Below are 24,607 nucleotides of genomic sequence, written 5' to 3' on the forward strand. Positions count from 1 at the left end.
GGTGCAAAAGTGCAGACTGTCAAATCAAGGGAACAGTTAAAAACGTACAGCCTTGTACCATTTTGCTTTCCCCATTTCAGTTTGTCACAAGTATTTATATGCATATTAATATTATTTCTAATAAAGCAGCGATTTTTCATGTGCCATAAACATGTAGTATATGCATTATAAGTGCAGTGACTTGTAGATGGAACAACTCATACACATCAACACACTTAGAGCTTACAGTATACATGTTGAGACAGGTGAACACAACCTGTCACCTAACTTGAAATGGCTATTACAATGTCACTGTGATAATGGTGTGATATGTGACCTAACATATTCCTTCCTTCAGAGAAATAGACCAGGCCAGAAATACAATTTGGCATACAGCAGAGTAAAACACAGCTACAGACCCTGAATGGTTATTACTGTGTCAGCGGTGCTCAGATTTGATCTATGACCTTACATTATCTACTCATCCGGAGAAGAGAGGAATGGAAGCGAGAATCCAACAGAGAACATATCAACACCCCCACGAAAGGTCATTACACTGCCAGTGGTTTTACTATGTAGCCTAACATTATTGGTCTGTCAGGGTAACGGAGGCATGCAAGCAAGGATACAGCTGAGCAAACCGTAATGTGAGCTGTGATTTCTGTCAGTGGTGTTTGGATGTGATTCACTGCTCCTCCCAGAAATGATTGTCGGTAGGGAGGAAAAGCCTCTGAAACAGCATTTAGACCATATGGTGCTAAAACTACCCAGTGAAACCAAATGAAATTCTTCGAGTTATGGTGGCTACTTCCCCAGATTATTCAGGGTGGTGACACTGGTCTGACCTGTCGCTATGATATCATTTTTTTTCAGCATCCTACATTGCCTTTCTTTCCTTAGTGGTTTTATGATATTACTGCATCTGTAACCTTGCCTTATTGGTCGAGCACAACAAGAACAAACCATATAAAGGGATGCATTAGTGTATGCATCACATTATACCTTACCTAGCTTCAACACTGTGAATTTTTATTACAGTGTAAGTGGTGTAATGATGGGATCAATAGTTTAATCTCTATGGCTTTGCACTGAACAGTCATTAGATGGTAATGACTAAAAAAAATGTTATGACGTGATCTGTAACCTTTAGGTCTATTATTGCTGCGTGTCACGCAGAGAACCCAACAGTTATACAAGGCTCCACTCCTACGGTGAAGCAAGACAGTCCATCACACTGTAAACGGTTCTTACAGTGTCAGCCTGGTCGGTACCTTGACATTCTGTTACGGTGTGATGTCTTCCCCCACATGCCTTTGAGGTCGAGCACACTAGCATAATCCTGCGGTGATGTTAGCATGCTTTTGAATTAGCATAATGGGTAGTTGGCATCAATCACACAGGCAAAAGCCTCATATGTTTGAGACTGAAGGGAGACTCGCACTAACAGGAAGCTGCTGTCTTTGCAAGCTTGAATCGCACACTTAGCATTGGAAAATACTGAGAAAGGAGTTGGAGAAGAGGATTATATCAGTGCACTTTTGTGAAGTAGCTATTTGTGCTTTTGTTTGCCGACAATGGGCCACATCTCTCAAAAACAAATTATACTAAGAGCATTGTTTATGGCATGCTCTCTAAAACGTTTCAACTGCAAATAAGTTACTGTAGACAGTAACAAGGTTGTGAAAACAGATGATTTCCATTTTACATATGGCTGTTATTGAAAGGAAACCTCATAGCTCCCATCTTGGAGGTTTTCTTTTTTTTTTTAACTTGAAACCCACTGTATAATTTTGGACAAAGCTAAATAGACTTGGTATTTTGAAAAAAGCTGTAGATCCTTCAAAGCCCACACCTCCAAGGTTGTGGACAACAGGTTACATCTGAAAATGTTAATAAATCACACCCACCTAGCTGACATTTAGCCCAAGTCAAGCTCCATTCCAGTTGCATTGCCTCTTTCTTTTTTCATCACATAACTGAGTTTTCCAAAAGCACACCAGTCAAAACCATTACACTTACAAATAAAGTGTCTATAAATCAGGAATGGGATTTTTCACTGATATTATAGTGTACTGAATATTTCGGTTTTTTGGCCACAACACATTCCTTTCTAATGGAGTATTTTGGGGTTTCCCAAGATGTTTTTTGTCTTGTCGTAATCAAATCCCTAATAAATGCTTCTTCAGTGGGTTCCCTAATAGGCTGGTGGATTATAAAGAGGCACTAGTTTAATAAGGTGAGAGGTCAGGGTCGTTGGCTGCCAGGAGGCTCAAAGAAACCAACAAGGATTGGCTCTAACACGCACATTCCCATGGAGACGAGCCCCCTTCCCATTTGCTGGGCCCTTGCGCCTGGTTGTTATGGCAACAGACAGGACGTGACATAGTTGCATAACATGTTGTTTTTTTCCCCCTCCTTGATCGGAGCTTATTGGTTGGAGCTGTTTTCTAATCACTTCATTTCTCTGTGTGTGTAGCAGTCAGCAAAAGTAGTCTAGGGCCACCGCAGAATTATAATTGACAGAACAGCTTTTCACATTGAAATCAGCATTCATCTTCAATGGTCATAGGATACACACTGCGGATGGCCAGAGAATATTTGATACTGCTGTCGTGGAAATAAGCGTTGGGATAGTGCATGAGACTCAAAAGGCCGACATGTTACCGTGGGAAGGGCTTCTTCTAGCTTATTGTTCTAGTGTCTGTGTCTGTTTGTCTGTCCATGGGAATGTTGTTCTTTTTTATGTAAAGCCCATGCAGAGACCTGAAAAGCCGAAACACCTTCATTCATCGGAAAGTCTCAGTCGAATTTAGGATAAATGGTTAAATGGTCAAATCTAAACATTTGAACACATTTTCTCATTTTCTTTATTCGTATTGGCTGTATGTTAACAGGTGGGACGGCATTCCTCTTCATCTATTTTCAGTCCGATCTTCACCCTGACTCAAGGTGTCTGAGTTACTCTGTGACCCTCCACTGCAGCCTATAAACTGTGACCAGTGGACTCTGCTTTGCCAAGAGAGTCAATTATGAATTGAAACCCTCCAATCACTTATGAGCATTTGTGGCCCACTGTACCTAGGATGTAAAATGAGCATTTTTTTGTTTCAAAATCAGATTGTCTTTTACATTCACAAAGACGTTGCCCTTGACATGAGCTCATAACAAAATACAAAACAGAATATAAATACACTTAGACATTTTCTGTGCTGTGTTTTATATGATGCTAACCATAGCCATTTAGAGAGAGAGTTTGACCAAATGACATTGTCGGCACCATCATAGTAAAGATCAGTTGGCATTGAAGTCCGCCTGGCAGCAGGCTGGTGTAGTGAGTAGGGAGACCACTCTTCAACCGGATAACTGGGGTTCAAGCCCTCCTGTCGGTGAGCATCCTCCCTGCTGAAGTTTCTTTGAGCAACCCTGACCCCGACCTCTAACCTCCCTGTGGAGGTAGGCAAGCAAAAAGATAATTTGCCTACAGGGATCAATAAATTATCACATTATCCTTATTATTATTGTTATGAAGGTAAATGGGCATAGAGCAGCTAACACTGCATTGGCCAAATGCTGTCTATTAATGCTTATCACTTTCCATTTAGCTCTGAGTCATCCCTTCCTGGCATCTCCCAGAAGGGAAATCTCAATGGATGGTTAACACCATAACAAGGCTTATAATTATTAATAATAGCCTTACAGTTCATCTTAATGTGTCTTAATGCTTCTAATCCCATATTAGTAGTGACAGAGTGTAGTGGGGGACACAGAGGCACAGGTAGGGGAGCACAAGCTCAGGTTGAATGGACTTCACAATGAAAGGTACTGACCAGGTTTAAAAGGACTGTCTAAAATACAGAAGCTGAAATTTAAATGCCTTGCTGAGATACAATAATTTTTAGCAATTTAATTTATTAATTTATGCATTCAATTTATTAATTTTACTCCATTGTGACACTGTGGACAGTTTGATTCTGATACTTGTATATTTTGCAGCTCATTTTCACTGTTCATTTTAATTCTGCCATTTGATTGCTTTTAAATATATTTTTTGATATACTTTACTGATCAGTCGAAAAAAAGAAAGTATTTTGGAGAAAGTATTTTTTTTTCTGTATTTCAATACAGGGGTTACAACGTTATATTAATGTGATGGTCAATGCATTACAGTTTTGATTTGAGATACTGCTGTTTTCATTGCTGTTCCATCATTTGACTGCTGTAAATAGGTGAATCAAAACAAGTGAAAATGACTTTAAATCCACCGAAAAACAGTTGGTACTTTATTACAGTATATTGCACCTTGATTGATATCTTGTTGTATGAGATTCATCTCCTGGTTGGATTTATTTTGTCTGTGACATTCCTAGCGGTCACAGCAGCCTGCAAGACATTGTCATCTCGATAAGATTAGGTAAAAACTGAGAGACGGAATGGGAGAATGTTTATCAGCTCCACTGACCGTTTATCTGACAAACGCAACTGAGCTCAAGGGATAGATTATAAAAGTTTTACTTTTTTAATGATACCAAATAAAAGCTTAGTAAATTGATTTTAGGACTTCAAAAGCTAATCTAAAATTGGAAGATATGGAACTGTGATTTCTACTTGAATCACACATTGTCGCACCTCTGTAGTCTTTCGGCCAAAGCGCACAATTGTCATGCTGGAGAAATCCATTTCTGAGTTTTACTGTGCAGAGTTCCCCTAAGGTGTTGTATTGCTAAAAATCACCATGGAACAATCTTTTTGTTTTGTGTGTGTATGTGTGTGTGTGTGTGTGTGTGTGTGTGTGTCTGTGTGTGTGTATTCCACAGTGTATTAGTTGGGTCAGCAGCCAACTCGATACGGAGTAGCAAGGGCTTAACTCCCCTGTGCAGTCAGGCAGGTCTGTGTGCAAGTATGGGTGTGTGTGTGCGTGTGTGTGTGTGTGTGTGTGTGTGTGAGCAGTATGCCATCTGTACTCTGACATGGCAGGTGCAGTGACCTGAAAGAGAAAACCAGACCAAGGTAATGGATCCAGAGTGACCGAACGTAAGATCCAATCCTTGATCCTGTAACCTATAAAGACAGTAGCCCTGCCACAAAAAACAAAAAGATGGGACTCAAGCCATCATGCCTTGTTAAAGTTAATTTACAGAAAATTCAAGGAGCCGATTGTTTGGGCAGAAAACTGTAGTTTTTAAGTGTATTTTGTAGCTGGAAGAAGATCATATGTTGTTGGTGTAAACATCAGTATACAAATTTGGAACAATAACATTCATATTGGAGATATTGTATATGTAGAATCAAAATAAAATACACCTTACTTTTGAATTACAATTGGTTGAGTGAAGTCTCAAAAAACAATTCCTATGAAAGCCACAGATGTAGCCATGGAAAGGGCTGCTGCACATTGGAAAAATCAAGCTTTGATCTCTATTTAGCCATCAAAAGTTGCAGGTAATGGTTTGGTAACTAGTTTGTTGAGAGACATCAGTTGTTTACAATATACTTGTTTTACTATACAGTGTTCAAGAAAGGATTGTCTCCAGTATTATTGTGGAAGAAATGCAAAATCAATGCATGTGGGGCTTCTACAACTGTAAACCCTCGCCTTCAATATTTACCCATCATTGTTCTTAAAAGAACAAACTCCCAGTTTGGGGCTTCAATTGACAGACAGAACTAATAGATGCAGACAGGAATAATGGATCAGGACAGGTCCAGAGAGACAGAGCTCGGAGCAACATATGGCTTGTTGAAAGACTGTCAGATTTATGTGGAGACTGGGAATAGATTGAGGAAGTGTGTGTGTACGCATTTGCATGGATGTGTAAGTGCATTTGAAAGAGAGATGGAATGATGGAGACAGGGACAGCAGCCTGTAGACTACATAAAACATGTAGCATATTACCTGTCTCATAAAATAATGATGATGCAGTGTAAAATATTGCCATATATGCCACTTAGCCGATGCCTCCGTTCAAAGCTATTTACTTTTAAGTGAGTGTATAGGCTTAGTAGGTCTTCGTTTATGTCTCGCGCGGCAATTGAACCAATGGGATTTCGTGCCTCTTTTTGTCTAAATGAGTGTGTGACTGTGTGTGTACATATTATGTGCGTGTGTGTATTGTGTACGTTTGTGTGAATATAGTGTGTTTGCATGTGTGTTTCTGTATGTGTGTGTGTGTGGTTAACTGGATGAGTCTATGATCCTTAGATCACATACAGTACATTACACTGCAACTGTATTGGTATGAATCCTTGCCTTTGGACCTAAATTTACTTTAATGCTGTATTGCTCTTACTAATCCTGTCATATCCTTGTCTAATCTGCTATTATGTCATGGTTGAGGGTGATTTGGTGAGTGAAGGAATTTGCCTCCAGCTATCTTCAGACAAAAGATGTGAAGCACGACTGACTTTGATCACTCCCATTAGCTGATGGCACAAACACTACAAGAAGAAGGACCAACGCTGCTGCCCCGGGCAAATTCATACTTCAGAGTCCTTCAATTGTGTATGGCATTGACAAGTGGTGTTAGGTCTGGTCAAAACTATTAGTCTATGGTGTGAGCTTATCCAAAGTGGAAATAGTGAAAGACTACAGTATGGGCTATCAAAATAATGAGATACTCGGCCAAGTACCTTTTTACCAACTATGACAGTGGCTTTCAAAGTGTTTCTAAGGTCACTTTAATTTCAATTTTTTTTTCTCACAACCCAGAACTTATATTGTGGGCTATTGTTGAGGTGAATCACACGCAATTTTCCCATTTATTAGGCCATTATTTACTAGCAAACTTACCAATGGTATTTTACACAGGTTTCTTTACATTACAATGGCTTTGGCAACATAAAATAGCAAAACCTTCAATACAAATGATTATTTACAATTTATGCAAACATCCTAGATCCCAACCCAGCCGTCAAAACACATTGGACTACTATGATGACATCTTCCAACACCTGTCCCAGTTAATCGGGATATGTGCAGTCGAGATACTATTGTACACTTCAACACTGCCAGCACTTTGGATCACTTTACTTATGCAATCTGGGGTAGCTGACCCTGCACCACACCTTCTCATGGAAGGGCACAAGCAAGAAGAGAATCAATAAAGAGGATCAATAAAATATCATGTTATCATTATTATGTAACAGTATATCTTGACACAACACATTATAGTATGCATTGTGGGCCTGAAAAATGAATTGTGATACCAGTGATACCCATAATCATCTATGACTAACCACAAATGATCTAACAACATTCACAAATCTACGTCAATGGAATGTAGTCAGTCTAGTATAATCTCATACAGTAATCACACTTTGAATTGCTAATGCAAAATCATTATCTTATTACTACCCTATTGTATGTTGTATGAGGTTTTTAAAGATGTATTATTTCATCAACAGTGTTGATCTACACTCTATTTTTTCCAAGAGAAATTCAGTCCTTATAACACACTGTGGTCTACTTTTGTTTTTTTTTCCCAGTTATGGATCCCCATCCCTTTTTGCAGGCAATATTGCCCATTGCCATCCTTTAAAATGTTCATGGTCTCAAGTCTGTATTGCTTTATATCTTTCATCTTCTCTCCAGCAGCTTGATGTAATGTGTTTCTGGTGCAATGGCTCTGGTTAGAGTGGCTTATAAGTTTTGCCCTTTCCATACCTGTCAGAGAAAAACATTCTGATGTACATCTTCTGCAGGATTCCCTGCATATTAGTTTCATAGGCCTTGGAGTTCAAAGATTTTTTGCTCCTGATTGCCTAAAGTAATTAGAATCTCTGTTCTGTTTATGCTGTAGTGTTTTTACCTTGCGAATAAATAAATTCCAGTAGCATTACTTTGCCCATAAATACGGTCATGCAATTTAGTTTTTTAGTTTTTGCTTTTAAACGTTGCAGTTTACATGATTACATCTGTATTCGCTTTCCCATGTAATCTTATTTATGCAGAATGTTCATCCTGCTTATATTGCACTAAATGCACTATCAGCAAATATATTCAGTACTTAGAGAACAAACAATCAATAATCACTCTTGTGTTTCCCTTCCTGATGAGAGTGTGTTGTAATGTTTATCCTGGCAGGCCATGTACTCAGAAGATATAGTGAAACACTATCTATGGTCAATAGTGCATCAGTAATTTGTACTGTATAATGTTATGACAACCTCTGTTTTTAGCCTCTCAGCTAGGCAATACAACATCAGTGAGTATTTGCCGTTGTATCGCCTGGAGCAAAGTGATTAGAGTGCTGCAGAGCTGGATGGAGCTGAACCGAGGTGCAAACGTATAACGGGTCGCTGTCTTTACCCTTACACAAACCTTAGCTTCTCGCAAACAGTCTTGCAATTGTGCCACAAATTTCCCACAACATGCAAATTTATGCAAATTTGTTCTGTTGAACTTTCCATGGTAACCATTATCTGTGTGCTGTAGACCTGCTACTACCGGTCAAACATTTGCAAACTGGTGGCAACAATTTGTAGCAACCTATTTATATCCAACTGTGGATGAGAGTGGTTGCGTTGCAGTTTTTATGATGCAGTCTAATCATGTGCATTGGCAGTCCTGTGATGAGAGTGGTTGTGTTCAGATGTTTTTTTTCCAAAATTATAGACCTTGCTTAATGCACAGTCAGCAGTTATAGTGGAGTACTTAAAATGAGCAATCAATAATCACTCTCTCTTCTCTTCTCTCTTTCCATCTCACCCCCTTCCTCCTGCCTTTGCTCCCTCCTCCTGCCTTCTCTCTCCATCACTCTCTCTCTTTCTCCAACTATCAATTTCTCCCTTTCACAGGTGGAAACATCTCAATGGGCGAGTCCCACTGAACCAGTCGTCCCTACTCCACCCCCCCACCCCCTCTTCTCCCCCTCCCTAAACCCCGCCCCTCCCTCCACTTCAGGCATCATGACTTCCACCAGCCAGGTGTTGCCCTTCAAGCTTACCCCTCCCCCTGGGGTGCTGGGTGGGGCTGACGGGGTGCTGAGGTGTGACCAGGAGATAGAGAGGCGATATGAGATCGTGCCGTCAGTGGTCTGCTCCATGTGCTGCCTGTTTGGAATCATCTACTGCTTCTTTGGTAAGTCACAAAGCTGCACTGGGAAACTCTGTGGTCTGAAAAAGTTATCATGCAGTAATTGGGCTCAGAGAAGGATGCTCTTTCATGAAAATCCTGTCATCATAAAACCCTGCTACAGTAATTTGAAAATCTGGTGTCTGGGTCAGACATTAAAAATACAGCTTGAAGCTTGTACTCTCTGTATCCTGCTTCTCTCGTTGCCGGAGGGAAAGAACTAATCATCATCAGTTATGTGTACTGTAGCTATTCTTTTTAGAACGGCTGTATTTTTTTTTGCTATCAAAAGCTATTATGGAAATCAGATATTAATTTTAACACATCATTTAGCCAGAAGATGAAATATTAGCTTGCTAGATATGGAGGACAAAATGGGCAACAAATGTCAAACATTTTCCAGAGGCGTCATCGTCCCGGGAAAATTGCTAACTCATAGGCTTAAAGCAAAAATCCTAATTACCATATGGATACATTACATGCAGATGACAGGAGATAGTGTGTCACTTCACTTTTTGAGAAATGTAATTTCTTGTCCTGGGACCCATGCAGGCTTACGAAAGCACATTAGTACTCTTGTCATGTGGGGACACAGATAGGAGGACAGCATTTGACATTACTGATTCACACAACCATCCAATCAAAACAGGCCAAATGCAGTACCACAGTTCACACAATCAAATGAATCAGGGAAGTGACGGTACCTCAGGAGGGGCAGAGGCCCTTTTTTTTGCATAACTAGCTAACACTACCTGTTCAGTTGTTGCATTATTAGCTGCTTTTATAAGTTAACATTATTTAACATTAGCTGAATTTAATGTCAAAATGCATGCACTTCATCCACCATTAGCTATCACGAAAATTTGTGCGCACGGTTGCCACTACTGTAGGTTACAGTATGTGCTAAGTCTATGAACTAAGTTATTACCAGCTATGCCCCTGATTTTTGATGCTCTCGAGGCGGTTCAGTGTATATTTGCAAACACAAACAACTCTTCCCCCAAAGCTACAAAACCAGAGAACCTGGGCTTTAATTTGTGAGCTCATCAAAATACAAAATATGCAGGTGTACCATTGGCAGTGAATTCAAGACTGACTTTGTGGACTCATTGAATGTTTATGTGAGGAGCTACATCCATGCAAGCTTTATTTCAATGTATACAAGTGCAAAGAAAGTGCCAGAAAATGTGTCCCTTTTCCCTGAAAATTCTCCTGAGTGCTGTTAGTCACCTATTCTGTCATCCCCAGTTAAGTCTCCTCTGCTGATGTATATCGTTGTGATATTATTGATTAAGGAGTGGGACAAATGGTTCTCTTGTTTCTGGCTATGTGAGTCAATAGTGAACTCTCATTCCTACAGACTGAACTGTCACATGGCATAGGTGTGACATATTTCAAAGCGGAAATTCAGTGGTTTTCCACTTTAAGACCCGTATCTCCTCTTGGCTATGATCAAATCCAGCCAAAGCCCCCCCCCTCTCTCTCTCCCGTATCTCCCCTGTCCAAAATCTCTGTCATCATCCCTACAGTCTAAAAAACTACCAAGGAGAGTGGACTGCCTGCCGTCTTTTTAAAGAGGAAAACATCTAATCTTCTGCTGCTTCTCTGCTGAGACACAGGCATGTGGAGCACAAAGTCTGAGTCTTTCAACTAAATGATTGCAGCAGTGCTTTGGGAAGACACAAAGAAGCCCAGACTTTTAGAATTAACCGGAAATAAAAACCAGAACTGTCAGCGATCCCCTGTGGTGTTTTTACATTACAGTCCCTGTCATCCACCGAATGCCTAGACTCTGTTGCACTGCTCATGTATGAGTTAATTCAAATGTTAGGGCGGAAAGTCCCTACTTGAGGCTTAGTGCGTACTTGTTATTTTTTTACCTAGTGAGTGACTACACTTGATTGCATCACATGCAGTTAGGGGTTATCCTAATGAGTTTGGATTTAAAGTCATTACTAGGAAGAGTAGCCAATAAATAATTAAAGAGAGGGATCTGCCGTTAAGGGTACCACAAGCTACTTTGCATCATAGTTGTTTGTGTTGCTGGTGAAATTATGGATGACAAATGTTATCTCCACTTGACTATCAAGGGACACAATTGTATAAAGGAACAACAATTGCATATGTATGATAATATATTGAGAATATTTTATGCTTTTCTGTTAATGAGTACAATTTGGTTTGTTGTATGGCCTTAGGTCTGCTTAGGGGAATGTGCAATTATTTACTTGCAGTTATTTTCTAGGTACAGTGGCAGCAGCAGAGATTTTTTTTTTTTGCTGGGGCGATGGAGGTTCTCGATTATTCAGCAAGGGTCTGCAAGAATGAACGCACATGCAAGGCCAGATGCATACAAGCAGTACTAGAGAGTTGGTTTTACATAGTACATACTGTAGGCCTACTGCAAACATGCTGCTTAATTACAGTGCCTTGCAATGAAGGTGTTGAATTGCTTATGCAATGCTGCATAAACTAAAACAAATGCTGTTTTGCTAAATTTTTTGTTAGCTCTCCATGAAGTTTTTGGTGAAATCATTTTGTCAGTAAATGAGAATTACTCTCAGCAACTTAAGTACATGTTGTAATGCTACAATCTTTCATCACGTCTAATCAGTAACTTCAGATCACGTGACTCACATCCTGCACCTGCTGACCTGTGTGGGGGTGCTAATAGTTATTATACATATAATACATAAATCTAAAAAAAAATCTTAAACAAACAAAAACACAGATAGAAATTCTGCAAGACAGACACTTGGCCTCATGCAGGAACATTCTCTTAAATTTCTCTTATATTTTCTGTTAAGAGAAAAAAGTCAAGTCCAGATGCATCAAACGTTCTTAACCATCCAAATCTGCTCTTACCCAGGTGTGCTGAATGATCCCACTTGATCATAAATTGGAGGCGCGTGGCCGATTGTTTGTTATTAGCATAGGTAACGCCCCCTAAAAACCATATAAGGGCAGGTGTTGTGCCGTGTGAAAATACTCTGGAATTGGAGAGATGCCACCAAAGCTGAACGCACGCAATATCATCCAAGGGTTTTTATAGTCTTAATTGGGATCAATAGTATTTCTTTAGCCCACAAATTTAATAATCCAATCATTATAATTACTCTAAAACATATAATAATCTAAATTTGATTATATGATATTCATGCATTTTTTTATGTTCCTCAAATTTAAAATTTATATTTCCTTGCGTTGGACAAACATTTTGTGGACTGTGAAAACGAGATGTTTTTTCGTATCTTGGTAAGAGTGCTCTCGACCACTCATAACATTTTCTCTTACCTAAGAGAAGAGCAAAAATAAGAAAACATTGGTGAATCCCAAGAATTCAATGGGGTACTAACAAAATAAGAACAAATCGTGGATACGAACAAAAATAAGAGAAAATTTGTTTGTATATCACTTCCTGCATGAGGCCCAATGTCACAGAGAAATAACCATGAACACACAGTTTTAGTGAAATTTCATGAGGAAGTTGTTGAGGTTTTTTTTATGTTAAAAACATATTTTTATTGATGCAACTGCCTGTATTTTGGTAAAAAAAAAAAAAAAACAACTCATTAGTCACAAATATTATTATTCCATTTGAACTTGTGCACAGCTGGTGCCACTAGCTTCGAAACACTGAACAGCTTCCAGCTGACTAAACTGCCAATTTAATGAATCTCATTCAACAAAAAAAAGGTAGTTTCATACATGCTGGTAAAAAAAAACAAAAAAAAAACAAAAACCCAGCAGCCGAGACAAAAAGACATCATGTCACAAGACGTCAAAAACAGCATCATTTTACTTTCACTTCAGATACTTCCACTCCTCAATCCTTCGCCATCTGTTGTCTATTTCTCTGTCTGTTTGTTTGATGGTATGCTCTGAGAGAGAGAGAGAGAGAGAGAGACAGAGAGAGAGAGAGAGAAGAGGCACGTCTCATCTCAGAAACAAAGACATGGATTTCTGCTCTCAGTGCCAGATCTTGCTCTCTGTGACCAAATGAAATTGCTGTTTGACGAATGAGAAGCAATGCAAGTTGTTGATATTCCCCAGAAACCCCGCAGTCAGTTTTTCAGGATTTGAGAGAAAAAGAGAGGTTGATTTTCAAGTCTCGAGTATTGTCACCACAGCACGATTTGGCTCGGTCCCAGCCAGGGTCTTCAGCAGTTTGTGAGAAGACAAGGTTCAGCTGTCGTTTATGTAAGACAGCAAGCCAAAATCGGAGATACGCGGTTTCTGGAGAAGAGATTAATGATGTTATAGGAGATGGGCAAGGCAGGAGAAGAGAGATGAAGGGAGAGATACAGCAGGTGAATAAACCAGATTGAACAGAGAGGATGAGAAGTTGGATGGCTGGGGGAATAGTAAGAGAGGCAATGAGGAATGAAAGAAGGGATAGATAAGGGGTTGGATGAATGGATGAGGAATCTGTGTGGGGTTGAAAGAAAGACAAGTGATAAAGGGGGAAAGAAATGGATGAGGGTGGAGTGGAAAGTTTGAGGAAGAGGGGAGGAGGTGTGTAGGAACAAATGAAGGGGCATGGTATAAGGAAATGAGGGTTAGGGAGACAAGAGGATAGGTATAGAATAAATTAGGTAAGGGGTATAAAAAAAGGAGGGTAGAGTATAGATTAGAATACATAAGGGACAGGAGTAGAAACTAGACCAGAAACTAAAGAGCAGGTGTTTAAAATTCTTGACTATCTTATATGGAAGAATAATGTTGGGAATTAGTGACTGACAAATCAAATGTCTAGGTTGCTGCACTGTAGATGCTTTTGAAATGCTTCTATTATTATGCTCCTATTATAATTATTTCATGTCTCTCATTGACTCCTATTCATTCTAGCCCCATGCTATAGAGGAAATTCAAACTATTGTGTGACATACAGACATTTTTACAAAACCTTTTTCATTCATTTTATGGGTTGAAAGGGCAAGGAGGCTGAAATGATGTATAGAATAGACAAGGGACTGAGTAGAGAAGGGAAGAAAGAAGGCTTGAAAGGGTTTATTGAATAAAGGAGGGAGGAACAGGAGGGAAGGGTGTGGAAGAATGGATGGGATGAGACGAAGAGCATTGTCGGGCTCAGCTGCGCAATGCCTGATTACACAAAGATAACAATCTGATGTCGAGCCCCCAAGAGACCGAGAGGGCAGACAGAGAGCGAAAGAAAAGAGACACAGAGAAAAGTAAAGAGAGACACAAACATTAATAAACACAGATACAAGGGGCGATGAGATTTACTGACTGAAAACTGTGGGGAATTTGAGCTTTTGATGCTTTGGCGTGATTGTTTTTCGGTGTTCATCATGCTGATAAAGTACGCTGAAATAGAAATAAATTGGTGGAAGAGGGAGAGTTAGAGAGGAAGTTAAGAAGGAAAGGGAGGGCAATAGAAAAGGCAAATAAAGAAAAGAGAAAGACATGGAGAATGGCTGTTCACTTCTGAATTTGGAGAACTTTTTGTATAATAGAGGATGATTGTTCTGTCCATATATCCATCTCTTTCCTCCTTTCTTTTCTTTTCTTTCCCTTACCCACCACAGGAAGGTAGCTGTTCATTTTTCCCTGGGTTTCTTCTGGTCTTTATGTGTCCCCACTCTCTCTATAGCATTCGCTTTTCCTCTTTTTCTTGTGTAAGTTGATAATACCCTTTATTCGTGAAGCACTTTTTGCAAAGCAATCTACATTGAATCAAACAATAGCTATAGGAGTGTAGGCACAATGTAAGAGAAAAATAATGAAATAAAACCAGAGATCAAATACAAAAATTCTCTGTACCTCCCAGCTGTCATCATATGTTGGCTCTTTTTTATAGTTGTGGTTATCACAAGGAAACAGAAGTTCTCCTTCACTGTAAGCTTGTTTTTGGATGTTTGTGGCAGGATGACAGTAGGCAGGCTGGTGTGGATGGATTTAACCTGGCCTTAACTCCTTTCATCCCCTATCCACCACAATCACTGCTTGTTGTGCGTGTGTGTGTGTATGTGTGTGTGTTTGAATTTGTGTCCCTGTTCATATGTTGCCCATTCCTCTCTCTTTCAGGCTGCCAGAGTTTCAAGGAAATTATGTTTTTCACAGGTGTCTCCATGTTGTTTGTTGATTCATTTTGTCTTCATGTTGTATTTGATGTGTGTTTAACTGTCCCCGCTTCAGGCTCATGTGTGCACATACAGCTACAGCATGTACCAGTGTTTTGTATGTTTGTGATAGACTGATAGACTTACAGATGTCTGTGTCCTGTCTCTTCTCCTGCAGGCTACCGCTGCTTCAAGGCGGTCATGTTCCTGACGGGCCTGATGTTCGGCTCGGTGGTCATCTTCATGCTGTGCTACAAGGAGAGGGTGATGGACACCCAGCTGAGTGTGGAGGCCTCGGTGGGCATCGGCCTGGGCATCGGGACCCTGTGTGGGCTGGTGACCATGTTGGTCCGTAGTGTGGGACTGTTCATGGTCGGCCTGCTGCTGGGCCTACTGGTTGGAGTAGCTTCACTGGTGGTGAGGAGATGTGATTTGGGTTGATTTGTGTTCATTTTCATACAGCATCTCAAAGAAAATATCACATAGGCTGCTTAAAATAAATGGTCGTAATAAATAGATATGTAAGTCTGACATAATCCATTACATTTTCTACTGGATCTCACTGCATATCAACAAGAATGAGTTCAAACTTGTCTTTATTAGCAATTTTGCTACAGTATACACTATTCTCTCCTTAACCTTCATCTCCGTCTTTCTTTACTTCGCCCTCTGTCCCTTGTTCTCTTTTTTTCACGTCAATACAAATGAGCTTTATGGACATAGAAAGCATAATGCTGCTGTCATGTGAAAACCTTGTAACTCCAATTTTCATGTTTTAACTTCAGTTGAAGGATTACATGCTACTATGTGGGTTGAGACAAATTCGACCATCATTAGTGCTTAGGAAAACCCTTTCAAAGCCCCATTGGATGAACTCAAAATGCTTGATGGTCAAAATAGAAACAAGGGTGTTTTTCTTAGTTCCAGTGATAAGTACCAACTGCCAAAACAAAATTAGCATTGTTTTCTGTCCTCCACACCATCCTGTCTCCAAGGTAATGGAGGAGTTCTACCACCCCAAGACAGTGTGGGTTCCTCTGGGCGTTCTCCTGGGTTCTGGCACGCTATTTGCCGTCCTCACCCTCCAATGGCAGCGCTGCTTTGTCACCCTCTCCACCGCCACCTTCGGCTCTGCCATCATCACCGTCACCGTGGATTACTTTATTGAGCTGTTCGCCTTGGTGCACTACGTCTACGAGAGGCTCAAGGTAAGCGCGCTTGTGTGTGTGTTTACAAGAGGGGTTGTGAGACAGCGAGAAAAAGTTACTTTGCGCTTCTTTAAAGCTCACCTTAATGCATAATGTTTTCTACAGACTCAAGGTAAGAAAGTGTGTGTGTGTGTTTGAGGGTGTGTGTGTGTGTGTGTGTGTGTGTGTGTTCAGCTCAAACATCATTACTGTCTCCTTGGATAACATTATTGAGCTGTTTTCCTCAGTCGACTATGTCTATGAGACTCAAGGTAGGTGTGAGTGTGTGTATGTGTGAGAGAGAGAGAGAGAGAGAAAGAGAGAGAGAGAGAATCACCATTGACCTATTGAGTACTTTATAGAGCCTTGGTGGTCTGTCTACAAAACATTCAAGCTAGCAGTGTGCCTGGGGGTTGTCGGGTTGGGAGAGAGAAGGAGGGCAAGAGTGTGTTTGAGCGAACTGTTGTCTGCATTATCGAGCCGTCATCGGCATCGGTGCATTACATGTTTATGAGAGAACTGGGGGGTTTGGTGCATTTGGTGTGTGTGTAGTGCGGGGATGAGGGAGACATGGGATGATTAAGAGAGAGTATGTGAAGTACCATCGACTGTCTGTATACAGCCGGTGCACTATTGACATCAGTGAGAGACTTTTTGTTGAACTGAATCTTAAATCTCTCTACTCCATGGCGTGTGGATTTGGAGCGACAAAGTTAATCTAATTCTTAACCGCCATCTTGTTCTCAATTTGAGCACTTTCAGCAGCGTCCTTCTTCATGTTCATTCATTAATATACCTTTAACTTTCCTACAACCACTGATTTCTGTAGTTAGACTTTTATCAAGATCAAGAAGCGTCTGCATAATAAGGCACAGGATCTTTATCATTTGAGAAAAACTAAAATGAGTCAAGATTTGTTTCAATATTTTCAAACGAAAGGTTTAATTCCAGAATGCTATGTATCCATTTTGAGAAATAAATGCTACCTGAAGTTCATTACTTAATATTTTGTAAATAAAGAAAGTTTCATCCTCAATAGTGTTATTTTATTTAATTATTTTTGTAAGCAAAGGTATTAGATGCTTAATATCCTCATTGATATTCCTTAATGATTGTATGTTCGTACTAGGGACTCGGTAATTTATTCAAATGGCGGTTATTTCAAATTGGAATTAAACTCTTGAAATATTCATGACGCATTATAACCTCTGAGAAACCTGTTTTCATTGAGTTGGAAATTAGGAAATTACTCACTTTATGGAAATTAGATTAAATTATTTAAATTATTAGAAGGAAAAAAAAAATATTTAACTGAAATCGCAACTGTGATCTTTGTAGGTGGCGCCAAAGAGGCCGGTGTGCTGGTTCACCTGGGTCATCTTGGCGGTGTGGCCTGTCCTGGCCTTGCTGGGAGTGCTGATCCAATGGAAAGTCACCGCAGAGGGATATTCCCACACGGAGGGTGAGTGATGCTGTTTTACTGCAGACCCAACCAGATGCTCTTTACCAGAGCCAAGTTTGATTGGTATTGATGTGGTTGGAGCAGCCTATTTTAGAATTACACAGCTGTGGGTCATGTTGTCGATATTGCATCTTGGCAGTGGGAGATAATTATGTGAATTTTTGAAAGTTTGAAGGATTTCATCACCAAGAAATCATGAAATGTAATGTAAGTAAACTGCATACTCCTCTGACTTAAATGTCTTCTTCATTGTGGCTATTAGGGGAGGAGATTATGAAAAAATAAAATCTTTTCACAGCATTTTCAACCACTGTTGGTGAGGCCAACTTTCTCTGGACCGAGCACAGTTTTTATGAGTTTTGTATTTTGCTCTTAAGTTTCAAATTGTCACTTCCTGTCACGTCCTGTCACCATACCTGACATCTGTGAGCAGTTTGGGCTAATAGGGAGAATCTGCAGGGTCTCAGTCAGTGGGGATGGGACACTCTTTTCAGTTGCAGACCCAATTTGTGGTTTAGACTGCTGAGACAGGGTGTATTTTTACATGAATATCTTGGCTTCAAATTCTAATTACCATCCACTACCATCCAAGAATGTAAGTACACAAGTGAATGAGTGAATTAGAGAGAAGTGAGTGAGTGATTCAGTCAGTCATTTAGGATAGGAGTTAAGGAAAGAAGGAAGAAACTAAGGAACAAATGAAGGTATTGTGTGTGTATGAAGGTATGAAGTATTCTGCAGAAACATTGTGTCACTAGTCACTAGTTTCAGTTATTCCAATCAATCTTAGTGCAACATCTCACTCTATCGATCAATCTATCAATGCTCCTGCCATACCCATTCAGTAAGGACTGTGTGTGTGTGTCTGCATGTGTGTTTGTGCATGCACACGTATGTGTTTAATAAGGACACTGAACTTCATTCATTAAAGAAACGTTTAACCCAGTTTCATTTTAAATCAACAAGTGCCACTCTCCGCACACAATTGGTATTTGTCTATTTTGAATTTGGTTTAAAGATCAAACTTGTGTTCTCAGAAAGCATGTCTACACAGAATGATAATAAGCCTCCTTTCAGTATCTATCCCACACAGCCCACTGCTGAAAGCTGTCACTATTTTATCAAGTCTGACAAATCCTTCCTACGGAGATTTTATTAAATAGGCAGTTTCATTGCTTTATAAATCATAAGCACAGCACTCCATGAAGTCAGGGAACTGGGGCATAATGTGTGCATCAGTGTGTGTGTGTGTGTGTGTGTGTGGGTGTGTGTGTGTGTGTAAGATACACATTCCTCCCACAAACACTGGCCTTGTCAGCAGAATGTGTTATTTGCAGAAACAGGCCTAGTCTAGTCCGAAAGCAACCACAACACAGATGGCATGAAGACCCACACACACACGCTCACACACACCTAACACACACACACACACACACCACACACACACACACATACACACACAGACACACACACACATGCATACACGCGCGTACAGTACATAAACACATGTACACACAGCACATGCATGCACCAAGGAAGAGGGAGAGAGAGTATATTTATCTCTCTCTCTCTCTCTGACAGTCTCTCACTCAGTCACTCACTCTCACACATACATTAAATACAGAGAGAGTGAAGCACACATCACTCACTCACTCACTCATTTGATCTCTGCTATGGTATGACATTGGGTGTTATTCAATTCCTTAGAAGGAGTCACACATGGCCCCTTATAATGGGATAAAATAGCGAGCTGCCACGGCTTCCAGTCAGAGTGTGTGGGCAAAGAGATAGAGGAAGCTTTTTGGCTATACTATGAAAAGTGTGCAATTGTGCGTGTGTGTGAGAGATAGACAGAGAAAACAGAACATGTATGCGTGTGTGTGTGTGTGTGTGTGTGTTTGTGTGTGTGTGTGTGTGTGTGTGTGTACGTTATGCTTGTTGCCATAGATACGGCCCGTGGTGGCCTTATTTTGTTTAGGTTAAAAGCTTTAGATTGGGGAGAAGAAGGAGGAAATTGCAGGGAGGAGAAGAAAGAGGAGGAGGTGGAAGAGGTTAAGTGTAGAGAAGAGAGAGCAGGTGTTTACTGAATAAGCTTAATTCTCTCTTAAAGGGGCAATAAGTGAGATTTTTACTACCCCAGAACATAAAATGACCACAATTCTGCAAGGAGTTGATAGCGTTGTTGATCAATACCAGTGACTGGATGATTACTTTGCCAGCTGCTGAGATTTCTGGCTTCCAAAACTCACTTTCTGATCCCTACTCTGTTTTAGATCAAAAGCTCCCCACCCATTGGAGATTCAAGACCCCCCACCGCCATTTGCATTTTCGACTGCTCAGCAATAGAAGACGGTTCTCCAAGCGAGCAACCGGCATCACAAAACATTTCAGCTACGAAGGCTAATAAGCATCGTTTTCAAGCCCACAAAGCAAATGACAAAGCAGTATTATTATTACAGTGTTTTGCATGGTGATATATTACAGTACCTCTTCACTAGAGGTTCCTATTAGATCTCTGCTAATTAGCTAGCTTATTCAACTCTATTTTGAAAATGTGAAAATGTTTCTGTCAATTACATGCCACTATAGGTCAAGGGGATGAAGGCTGTGCCAGAGACTTATATAGGAGGCAAATAAGATTACGTTCTATCAATGTTGTCGCATTTCTTGCTGATAACCGATAGAGGCTGATATATAGATTAATGCCATCATTGTAGGTTAGTTATAATGGCCGTTTAAATTAGCCCTGAAGTATTCTTTAAGGTAACTAACACAACCTTGCCTGCAGCTGAGGCTAAGCCAGTGTTATGCACTTAGTCTTTTTTTAACTGCTGCAACTTGTCAATACTGGGTCAATGTAAGTCAAGCCTAAGCCAGTAATGACATGTGAAAACACTGACTTATGAAAACAATTTAAAAAAGAAAATAAAAACAGTGCTTGGCCTTCCCCACCCAGCCCCCACATTTGAATAAATTGACCAATGGAAATGGCGTGCAAGAGAAAGGAGGATGAGCAATGATGTGGATGAGAAAAGAGGGGGCAGGTGTTATGGGGGAGGGGCGAGGAGGGGGATGGGGTGGAGAGGAAGTGGGGCAAAATGGGTGAGCGGGGCACAATCACATGTAAACATTAATTTATTTACATATATTCATTTGCATGCATCAGTGCAAGAAATACAGGCTGATGAAGACTTTCCGGAATATAAACAATATTATCGACCACAAGCGATAATGATGCTTTGAAACCATTAAATGCAGTTAAATTAGAACAGAAATTCTGGTTGTTTCATAAATATGTTCAATTTGCCGTCAATTAGAATTCAAGAATACAAAAAACTGCTGCCAATAATAGAACACACACGCACACACACACACACACACACACACAAACACAGACACACAGCGGCATGTGGCCAGAGGGGACTGAGGTGGGGTGAGTAGAGGAGGAGAATGGGGTGAATATCATTAAGCGGTTTCCCTGGCAGATGGTGCCTCGTTAGCTATCCCCCCCTCTGCCCAAAGAGACAACAACAATGGACCTCATAACACACACACACACACACACACACACACACACACACACACACACACACACACACGCACACACACACACAAACAGTGGAGCACACATATTTTCTGCACGAGGTACAGCAAGGTCCTTGTACTTGTGGCAACATTTGGACCCTACAAAATGGAGATGAAACAGATCTTTCTCACATACACACAACACACACACATACAAACACTTACAAACACACACACACACACACATGCAAAATAATCAGATGGGTAATCAGTGGACAGCGAGACGGGCTGAAGTTTTGTCATCTGTTGCCGGGGAGGGTGTGAAAATAACACAAACACTCTCCTACTCACAATATGTCAACAGTCTCAACAGCCCAGTGTGAGTACAGTACATGCAGTGAGGAAAATCATCTGTCTGTCAACTGATTGGACAGAACGAAGGAAATGGTCATGAATGAATGAACTTGCATATGTTCAGATTGTTTTTTTGTTTTTTGGGGTTGTTTTTTTTTCTTTTAGCCTGCACTCACCAAAAATCCCCTGGGGATAGTTCACCAACAGCAATTAAAGAATGTATCATTAAAAAATATCCTTAAATATTTGAAAGTGAATGGACAGTTCCTCTTCTTTCTCTCTATCTCATCCTCTCTCATTTCTTTCTTCATGTTATTCTGTTCTTGTTCACTCTCATAATTATCCATTGCTCTCTCTCTCTCTCTCCGCTGCCTCACTCTTACTAGCGTGACCCTATTCCCTCATACATTTAACTTGATTTTTTTCCTCGTTTACTCTCTCCTGTCAGTATATCTACATTGTTTTTGTTCTCTTGCTCTGTAACTCTCTCTCTCTCTCTCTCTCTCTCTCTCTCTCTGATGTCTTTCTCTCTCTCTCTCTCCCATTCACACTCCGACATCTCTCTCTATCTCTGTCTCTCTATGGTCTTTATCTCTTACTCTCTCTCCCTCTGATGTGATCTCTCACTCATTTTCTCTCAGTTCTCTCTCTCTCTCTCTCTCAGGCCAATACTGTCTCCTCATTTCCACTCATTCATTTTAATCTCACTGTCTTTTTCTCTGTCGTATCTCCAGTTCATCCTTTCACCTTTTGCCGAACTTTGTTTTGTAATTATTCCAATCTCCCTCCTCTCTCTGTCTCCAGTGGTTTTGAGCCGACAGCAGCGGAGGGTCCAGCTCATGCGGATCCGTCAGCGGGAAGAGAGGCTGAAAAAGGAGAAGGAGAACAAGAAGAAGAAGAAACGGCAGAACCAGAAGACCAACCTCAAGCAGAAGCCCCACTCCCACCACCACCACCACCAGCAGTACCATCACCCAGGGGCGTCCCACCCCCATCACCAAACCCAGGGCTCTCAGCCCCCCAAAGCCCCGCCTCCCCAGACCGAACCGGGCTACCACCGCAAGACCAACCCTGTACGGCGCTTTGATGGAGACGTGCTGTCACCGGTAAGATCCTGGTAGACTCTAGGACCTGTATTCTTAAAGTGATGGTGAACTTTTCTGCAGGAAGGATGTCTGCACACTGAATATAACCTCATATAAGCTGAATATTCAGTGTGCGGACATCGTTCCTTGTCTCTGTAAGTTGCTGATTTTGTCCTGCACCTGTACCCAGGTTGGGCTGGATGTGCACACCATTCTACTTTTCTCTATTGTGTAGCTTCCTGGACATGATAAAACCTAAAAACTGGTGATTCTCTGTTATCTGTTGCTCCAGGGCTCCGGTAGAGGCGATTGGAGAATTGCTTTTTTTTTCTCTTCCCATTCACTGCCATTTTATGGTGGAACAGATCTCAAAATCACGCTTCTAGCACAAATGCAAACAAAGCAGTTTCTGACAATATATAAAAAAATCTAGTAATTCTGCAGAATTTTGAATCGCTTTCTTTATGTTATTAAAATTTCAGTTTGAACAAGTATAACACTGAAATTCTTCTACACCGGATTTTAATGTTTCACTTGTTGGTTTAATAACATAAAGATTCACTTAAAAAAAATCTGCAGAATTACTAGGTTTTTTTATATCTTTCACAATCTGCTTTGTTCACGTTTGTTTATGTGATTTTGAGCCTTGTTTTGCTGTATAATGGCAGTGAATGGAGAGAGAAAAAAACACGATTCTCCAATTGTCTGTACCGGAGCAACAGATAACAGAGAATCACCAATTTTGGGGTTACTGTATATCATGGCCAGGAAGTTACACAACCCAAGGTACTACCAAAGTTCAACATCACTTTATCTTCAAATAGGACGACTTGATATTCATAATAGTCTCAGATCTGATAGAAAGGCTCACTTTATATGCGTGTGCCGCCCTCAAAAGGAATTGGTTGAAAAATTATAATGTTGCTCTCTTTGCAGCTGTCTGAGGGCGTTAAGGGTCATGGTAACAAATTAATTAAAATGCGCAAGTTTTCTGCTCCAATATGCTTGTTCAGTGCTGCTTTTGGTAAATAGGATTCCATGGCCCCTGCTGTATTAATGCAGAGGAGATGAGAGAGAGCAGCTACCAGTGTAACTTAAAAAATAATGGAATAACTCAATATTCGGATGGGATAGAGCTTTAAAGTCCCAGTCTGTAATTTATTTAGCCTTATAAATTGTATTTACATTCACATAAATAAATGAAGATTTTTGCTTATAAATGGGAAATAAGTGTTTCAACTTTACAAGTCTGTGCTTGTGTGTTTACAAACTGTACAAATGTAACCAAAGGTTTTAGAGCCTCAAAATCAGAACGGACCACAGATCTTAGATAAATTACAGTGACATGTGAATCGTGGATCAGGTCTAGACTTCTAGATGTCCATTACAACATTCAAGTTAATTTGACCAGTTAACAAATTGTCACACTTATCTTGTAAAATGGGTAAGTTCTTCTAATTGAAATATTATTCCCTGTTCATCTTTTTGCATCTGAGTTTGCAATTCTCTCAATTAGATTAATCAGATTCAAACAATGTTTTTTCCATCTTTTAGACCTAAAGTGATTGCTATTCAGCATGACATACATGCATCTATGACATGGTTTTTGTGGTTTTACTGTCATCGTTCGATATCTACATCTTCCTCTACCTCTGTATCTGTATACTATATATCCCTATCCCAACTCTTTCCTGTCTGTGTGTCCACAGAGCTACATCAGGAGCTTCAGGGACAGACAGACGGACAGACGGGCGTACTCCCACGGTCGGATGATGAGCCGCTCTCGTATGGCCGAGCTCGACTACGACTGCGGCTCTCAAGTGCCCCTCACGGCCCCCAGTGGACCCCCAGTACGCGTCTGA

At 40.5% G+C, this 24,607-nt stretch overlaps 1 protein-coding gene across 2 annotated transcripts; it reads left to right on the plus strand.

Annotated features, from left to right (window-relative positions):
- The first annotated feature begins 8,883 nt into the window (after positions 1-8,883).
- Positions 8,884-24,607, plus strand: tmem198aa (transmembrane protein 198aa). Of its 2 annotated transcripts, XM_071525786.1 has the most exons (8): positions 8,884-9,055; positions 15,311-15,549; positions 16,128-16,340; positions 17,658-17,781; positions 22,465-22,555; positions 22,609-22,642; positions 22,677-22,766; positions 24,455-24,607. In XM_071525786.1, exons 1-8 carry the CDS (start codon positions 8,884-8,886, stop codon positions 24,605-24,607), a joined length of 1,116 nt encoding a protein of 371 aa, XP_071381887.1. The 2 variants fall into 2 exon arrangements, with proteins under 2 accessions (XP_071381887.1, XP_071381886.1); XM_071525785.1 differs by having other exon boundaries at positions 22,465-22,766.

Source organism: Centroberyx affinis, unplaced genomic scaffold, assembly GCF_046629955.1.
Source record: "Centroberyx affinis isolate AG114_WGS23_722 - 3 ecotype Tasmania unplaced genomic scaffold, CSIRO-AGI_Caff_v1 ptg001337l_1, whole genome shotgun sequence".
Lineage (NCBI taxonomy): Eukaryota > Metazoa > Chordata > Actinopteri > Beryciformes > Berycidae > Centroberyx > Centroberyx affinis.

What these genes read in the sequence shown, in the direction of transcription:
- tmem198aa (XM_071525785.1), top strand. Translation starts at nt 8,884, where the DNA reads ATGACTTCCACCAGCCAGGTGTTGCCCTTCAAGCTTACCCCTCCCCCT. An exon ending in TTGGAGTAGCTTCACTGGTG is followed by an intron (nt 15,550 to 16,127) that starts GTGAGGAGATGT and finishes CCTGTCTCCAAG; the next exon opens with GTAATGGAGGAGTTCTACCA. An exon ending in ACGTCTACGAGAGGCTCAAG is followed by an intron (nt 16,341 to 17,657) that starts GTAAGCGCGCTT and finishes TGATCTTTGTAG; the next exon opens with GTGGCGCCAAAGAGGCCGGT.